Source organism: Phalangium opilio, unplaced genomic scaffold (assembly GCF_054372755.1).
Source record: "Phalangium opilio isolate 3A_F unplaced genomic scaffold, DU_Popi_V2 ptg000056l_1, whole genome shotgun sequence".
NCBI lineage: Eukaryota > Metazoa > Arthropoda > Arachnida > Opiliones > Phalangiidae > Phalangium > Phalangium opilio.
Window position 1 is genome coordinate 677,266 of NW_028324175.1, and position 7,791 is coordinate 685,056.

At 37.7% G+C, this 7,791-nt stretch overlaps 2 protein-coding genes across 2 annotated transcripts; both read left to right on the forward strand.

Moving 5' to 3' along the window:
• Positions 1-323: 323 nt before the first annotated feature.
• Positions 324-1,394, forward strand: LOC149667648 (uncharacterized). Its single transcript, XM_089840913.1, has one exon. The coding sequence runs from the start codon at positions 324-326 to the stop codon at positions 1,392-1,394; it is 1,071 nt and encodes a 356-aa protein (XP_089697039.1).
• A 1,333-nt stretch (positions 1,395-2,727) lies between these two features.
• LOC149667649 (uncharacterized protein F54H12.2-like) lies at positions 2,728-4,032 on the forward strand. The gene has a single exon (XM_089840914.1). It carries the CDS (start codon positions 2,728-2,730, stop codon positions 4,030-4,032), a length of 1,305 nt encoding a protein of 434 aa, XP_089697040.1.
• The last annotated feature ends 3,759 nt before the right edge of the window (positions 4,033-7,791 follow it).

A 7,791-nucleotide genomic window follows, 5' to 3' on the forward strand; every position in this document is an offset into this window, starting at 1 on the left:
AAAAAGTGGAGAAAGAAGTGAAGGAGGATTATTATTTGCCCGCTCAGACTGGTGAGGGTTTCGGAAATTGGATAAACTTGTAGCACTTGTTTTAAATAAAATACGATTCATTTACATTCCACGTTTCATTCATTTTAAGTATTCCGATATGGAAGGTTGCGATAATCAGGTGGGTACTTTTGTGGTGTTAGCCAACCTAGTAGACACATTTTTTAAATCTCCTAAAATTTTAACTGTGGTTTTAGTAATTGCCATATTCCTAATTATAGAGGTTAGCGATTTTCTCTTCAGGCATTATCATAGTGTAACCAACTGCACCCTTAATGGATAGACTAAAAGAGATTTATTCTAATGTTTCTGACCCGGGTTCATATGGAAGTGTTCTCGGGCTATACCGAGCGGCTAAAGAGGCTGGGTTAAAGGTTACGGTAAAAGACGTGGAGACATTTTTAAAAACACAAGATACGTATACATTACACAGGAATGCTAGAAAAAACTTTAAGAGAAATAGGACAATAGTTTATGGGATCGATGTGCAGTGGCAGATTGATTTAGCCGATTTGAAGAACCTAACTCGTCACAATAAATGGTTCAGATACCTCCTGTGCTGCATTGACGTTTTCAGTAAATACACCTTTGTTGTGGCTACCAAGGACAAGAAAGGACCAACCATCCTTAGGGCTTTTAAGGCTATTCTCGAGTCCGGTCGCTCGCCGAAGCGAGTGCAAAGTGACCACGGTAATGAGTTCATATGCAGGGATGTTCAGAGAGAGTTGAAAAGAAGGGGGATTGAGTTCTTTGCCCCGGATTCCGAACAGAAGGCTACGATAGTTGAAAGGTTCAACAGAACTCTAAAAAGTCGCATGTATCGGTATTTCACGGAAAACAATACCTATAAGTACATTGACGCTCTTAAAGACATGGTTCAAGCTTATAATAACAATTATCACCGATCCATAAAGTGTAAACCTGTTGAAGTCACACCCGAAACATCGAGACGGGTATGGGAAAACCTTTACGGCGATATAGACTTCTCCCCACCATTAAAGTATCCTTACGATATTGGTGACGTAGTCCGGATAAGCAAACATAAGAATATTTTCGAGAAGGGTTACTTGCCCACGTGGTCGGAAGAACTTTTCAAAGTGGTGGAGAGATTACCTCGTAGTCCACCGGTGTATAGGATCCAGGAATTGAATTCGGAACCGATTACTGGTATTTTTTACAAGGAACAATTACAGAAAGTGGGTAAAGACCTAAATTCTAGCGTGTTTAAAATAGAAAAGATATTGAGGAAACGTCGCAGACCCGACGGGACGCTAGAGAAGCTAGTACGTTGGAAAGGATACTCTCCGTCTTTTGACAGTTGGGTTCAGGAAATAGATATAGTATGAGCTTTTACATCACTTTACCTTCCGACTCGTCGATGAGGTATTTCCCCGACAATACGAGAAGTAAATTCCGGACGTACCTCCCCGAACCCGTAAAATTACAGGGATTTTACGAAGTAGGCTTAGCGGAAATTAGCTACCCGCACACTTGGGATAATTTGAGTAGGACATGCTCGCTTATACTCGTGAGTAATGGTAGAGTAGTATATTCTACAATCATAGAGTTACCCGCCGGATATTATGGTAATATCCAGGACCTTATCGAGCAACTTAACTACGTCGAGGATGACGTGGCGGGCGTTATTACGCGTGAACCTTCAATTCCCGCCCAGCTCAAGTATTCCTTTAGTTACATAAAGCGCATACGAAGAGTACAAATTTCTCTCAAAGAGGACTATTTGTTAACTATACCGGGGGAGTTAGCTGTCATTCTCGGATTTTCGAAAGATTCCACGGAATCAACGACTTTTTCCCAGTCTACCATAGCCACGTACCCCTTTGACCTCGACGCGGGACTTCATTCACTCTTTGTTTATAGCGACGTGGTCGAGTCTAGACCCGTGGGAGATGTGCACATACCTCTACTAAGAATCGTTAGCGTGCAGGGTAATGACGGAGAAACGGTAGACAAAGATTTCCCTAGACCGCACTACCTCCCCCTCGCCTGCAATACTTTCCAGTCAATTGAAATTAACATAATGAGTGAGCTTGGTACCCCCATAGATTTCGTGAGAGGAAGAGTTCACGTTACTCTACACTTTAGACCCCGTAGAATGTGGTCACCATTATAAATTAGAAGGTAAAACAGGTCCTCGTGTCATTTACACTTGAAGTTTTAGATGAAGAACGTCGTCAAATCGAATATGTCCTTTAACCAATCGGACTACGATCAACACTTTCTAAACCAGATCGGACATGGTGGAAAATTTGATTATTATAAACACTTTCATTCTCAAATTGGTAATTCTTTAGCGGTATACAGGGGACTTCCGGTGCAACACGGGTACGGATTGGGAAACTTCATTTCATCGGCCTTTCGCCGGGCAATACCTCTACTCAAACGGGGTGCCAGTTACCTCGGTAAAAAGTTTTTGAACACAGGTGCGAAGGTCGTGACGGACGTAGCTAGCGGGATTCCCTTAAAAGCATCTGTAAAATCTCATGGAAAAGCCGCGGCTAAAGACGTCGCCCTTAGTGCAGCGGAAGAAATCCGAAAAATGACGGGGAATGGTAATAAAAGGAGACGTAGGTCTAGATCACTCGTCAGTTCAGTCGTGACAAGAAAGAGGAAAGCAACATCCTTTAATCATCCAGATATTTTTACCTAAAAAATATAATGACACATGTCCATCCCGGTTCGCATGGGTCAATCAGTAGCGAAGTCGAACTTTTCGACGTACCTCTTACCAATACCAGTATTCTGGGTGGAGAATGGGTCGAATACAGCCCCATCTCTAACATTAACGAAAATTCGACAATCACGTTTACCGTAGCTGGTAGTTCCGACGCGTATTTGGACTTGTCCAAGACTTTACTACATCTCCAAGTCAGGATTGTCAACCCGGCCGATGGAAAAACAATCCCAGCAGCTGCTGATAAAGTTGGACCGGTAAATAATTTCCTGCATAGTCTTTTCAGCGAAGGACACCTTTCAGCTCAAGAGAGATCGGTCACACCATCGCCGCAAAACTACCCTTACAAGGCCATGTTTCAAACGGCGGTGACATTCGGAGGACCCGCCAAAACTAGGTTTCTTACTAGTTCAATGTTTTACAAAGACACGGCCGGAAAATTTGACGTTTTGGACGATAACGAAGGGTTTAAAACACGAGCGGCCTTTGCTAGAAAAGGAACAATAGATATGGTAGGAACTGTACACTTGGATCTTTGTCAACAACCTCGATACTTCCCAAATTTAACGGATCTCAAATTCAAGTTTGTTAAAAGTCCAAGCGAATTTTGCGTGCATGCAGACGGTGCAGTTAAATGGAAAGTGGTTTACGAGTTAGCATCCCTGTACGTTCGTAAAGTAAAATTACCATCGGAAGTGTTAATCGCCCACGCTAAATGTTTGGAACTGGCAACCATGAAATACCCGATTATTCGCACGGAATGTAACTCATTCTCAATTAACAGTGGTACAAAAATATGTGTTAGAGATAATTTATTCATGGGTCAACTACCCAAAAAAGTTCTTTTCGCTCTTGTAGATCAAAATGCATATTTGGGTGATTACGGAAAGTCACCCTTCAATTTTCAGCCTTATGATTTAAATCATGTCGCCTTGTACCTTGACGGAGCTAGCGTTCCACATAAACCTCTTACCCCAAACTTTTCTGGTGGTCAATATATGAGATCTTATACTAATCTTTTTACTCAAACCTCTCAATGGTTATTGGACGAGGGAAACTACATTTCACGGGAGGAATTCCCCAATGGGAATTGCATATTTGCTTTTGATTTAAGTGCCGACCTCAGTAGTTCAACTTATCAATTTCAATTGATAAGGAATGGTAACTTGCGATTGGAATTAAAATTCGCCAAGGACTTGCCCAAGACTATCACAGTTTTATACTACTCTGAGTTTCAGAATTTGGTTGAGATTGATAAGAATAGAACTGTCATATACGATTACAACTAAAAGATTATGAACACTACACAATTAACTAAAATTATGCAAAGGGATAAATTCACCAAAGATCTGTTTCGAGGTGTTTTTGCAGCTGACCTGCTACCCGAGAAAGTAAAGTTTTTCCCTTCACTGTATATTGTAAATACTGGCTCTTCAGAAACTGAAGGTCAGCATTGGACTGTTATTTACTTTTCTAGTAACAAAAATACCGAGTTCTTCGATAGTTTCGGAAACCCGCCGGACATGTTTCAATTCAACGATTTTGTAGAAAGAAACAGCGTTACCGTAACTTTTAATTCTAAACAACTTCAAGGAAATTCCAGTCGGACATGTGGCGGATTTTGCGTATATTTTTCTCTGTATAGATGCAGAGGTATTAAAATGTATAATATTTGCTTAAAATTTGTAAAAGATAAGAATTTGAACGATAAAATGATATCGGAATTTATGTATAAGAGATTTTTAATAAAGTTTTTTTGATTGAATTTATGTGTTTTTTCTTTAAATCGCGCGGGTATGGGAGGAGGGCGTGGACCGGTTCGGCCACTTCGCCCCCAGGAGGGAATGGGAGGGGATAGGGTTACAGAAAGTTATTCTAGGAGAGCGATAGCTCTCTTAGATAAGACCTCATACCGACTTTAATGTATAAGGATGGTTTTTTGATTGGTTATAACTTTTTTTGTATCGTATTAACTGCTTTGAAAAAATTCCACAGAACTACAATTCGGGCCCTCAATATGTGGTTAAAATTTCAAGAAGATCCACCCATTAGTTTATTGTATAAAAAATAAAGTTGCTAAGGGTGGTTTTCATTTCCATAAATTAATCAGCCCTTTTGGTGAAAAAGTTAAATTTTCCCATAGAAATAACATGGAGTTTTTTTCAAATTTAGCCATTTTGTCGCCACCCTTTTGAAATGAAATATTCGTTTGTTACGTTTGGGAACGGTTTTATATCAAAATTTAAACCTTTTTCTAGGACCATTTTTAAGGTTTTTGAGAAAAATTAATTTTAAGTATGTTTAATTTTAAATTTTAAAAACTACCCCAATCTGCGATATTTTAGCATGGATACGCTGTTTTATTGGTAAATATCAGCGCGACCAATATTGGCCTTTTTTTACGTATAGTTGCGTCATAATAATCCGATTTTTTTTCTTAATGCCTTTTGGTTGAAATGGCCTATCGATAGTGAGATAAAACTGCTTTAATATTGCCGCCGTGACAAATTACCCCGTTTGTGGCCGCCATTTTTTTTAAGGGGAAAAAAATTTGAGAGTGGGTCCTTTTTCGTTGCCATTTTCATATTTTTTGAGGATTTGCTCATGGATGGATTTTAAATATAATATAAAGTAGGTTTCAAGCTTTAATATAAGCCTAATTTCATAATTTTCCACCTTTTTATTGTCCCACAATCTATTTCTAAACTTGGCACTTTCTTTAAGGCGGTGAAATTGCGCTAAGCCTTGGCTTACCTTTAATTTTAGCCATTTATAAAAATGTTTACCTCTTGTTGTTACTTCGCCTTCTCGTATCGTCGTGTTTTTAAAGTTTAGACTTTGAAAGTAGTGCTTAGTTTTCTTAAATATTACTTAATTGTATAAAATTTCAATATTATAATTGCCTAAAACGTCCGTATTAACGAATTCAATGTTTTTTGTTGAAGGGACGCGCCTTGCATTTGAATTTCGTTCCCTCGAAACTACCCCCTTTAAGAGACCGGCCGCCGGAGGCTTTTTCTTTAAAGCCCTCTCGGTCGCTCGTTCAGCCCTGAAAACAGCTGTAGTGACTCTGTTTGAGTCTGTTATTTACTAAAAATGTATGCGGTCAGTGTGTTGTTTTTGCATTTTAATGCTTCTAATCGTGGTGCACGTCGTGGTTTACGAATCCAACGTGTGTTGCGTAATGAAAATCAAGGGTGGATACTATATGATCTAATGATCTATGCTTTAAAAGGAATTTGACGGCGACAGTCATGCAAAAACGGTATTAGGCCTTGCCAAAAGTTGTCAGTCAATGATATAAGAAATTGACCCTCGGATATCCTCTGACTAGGAGATGGTTATAAAGTTACTAACTCTCGATTTTGGAGGTAGATACTGTCTAGTGACACTTAAAGTAACGACTTAATCTTATAAACAGACTAACATCATAAGCCCATATCGTAAATTCACCGATGTTGATATCTAAGCTTACTTGAAATACCAATACCAATTTTTTTAACTCAATGAATCTTAAATATCAACATCAAAAATTATCTTCTGAAAGAGATATCTACTTATATTCCATTCAAATTTCTCGCAACATTTCAAATTAACGAATAGAAATGTGCAAATGAAGTTCTAACTGATTAATTGGGCAAATTGCTATATTGGTCACCATTACCGATCGCAGATAGATTTGCGCCCTTCAGTAGTGTTTATTATGCTTGTGAAATGGTAATCGAAATCTGTGATTAAAGTTTAAAATAGACATGAGCAAAAAGGGCTTTATTCATATCAACTCGATTACCGAATATCTAAATTTGACTAAAATTAACAAAATATTCTATTCATGGTTAAAAATCTTGTTTGAAGCAGCAAGCCATCTAATCCTTATTTACCTTCTTTTGAAAAAAAATAATAGGTTGATACCTCTTTCAGTAGATTATTCATTCATATTTCAGTTTCATTGAGTTTAAAAAAAATTCGTTCCACCATTGGTTAATTTTCAATATTGACCAATCGACAATCAAAAATTTTAATAACTAAATTACAAAGACCGGTTCAAAACCATATTAGTTTTGAAACGATTAAATTATAATTTTAAACATATATACTAGTTAATTCCTCGTAGGTAATTAGTTTATTTCCTTAGTGAAATTAATGCTGAATATTATATACACAAAGTAAATAAATTAACTTCTAAAATTTAAATGTAAAGTGTGTGCATTATTTCCCAATTAATAAAAGATATCCACCTATTTTCATTCAAATTAATTACTAATTTGTGGATAATGGATAGAAAATGTCGAGCTCTAATTGCGATATAGCTAAAATCAATCCCACGGGCTAATTATAATACAATATAACCTTTGCCCTATGTTTACTGTTTTGAATTTTATTTGTAAAATTTAAAACATAAAATAGTATTACAATTTTTTTTAATTAAATAATTATTAATAAATTTCAATAAAATAAATTCTGGTTAAATACATAACACTACTTTTTATTAATTTTCTGAAATTATCAGAGCTAAATATCAAAGACACATATTTAATTGCTCTCATTTCGACACAACTGCAACCGTATAGATTTATTCATTTAATAACATTTCTCATTTCTAATTATTTAAATTCAAAGGGCTGTATTAACTTTTAAAGGTGAAAACCCAGCTGACTTAGAAGTAAAAAAATACCAGGCTGCCAGGCTGTCTCTTTACACAACAGAGTTGGCCATTCTCGCTTATGAGAAATGAATCCTTGTCATATGCATCTCTGGACTTTAGGAGCTCCAGGACTTCCAACTGAATCTTGAAGGAGAGAATAATGGAGTAGAAACCCCCATACCTTAAGCGTTGCCTTTGTACCCCCACCTACGGCACCATAGTCCTCCCATCATCCCCAGCGGCTAGGTAGGGTCGTGCCGGACGAAATTGTAAAGGACGCTCCCTCTATCTTAAAAATAGAAGCTAGTTCTCATTCAAATAAAATGGCGCTACGCGGCAGCACTTAGCAATCGCCTACGGAAGGGTAGGGGCGTGCGCGAGGTACACTGGGAGAGATATGGTG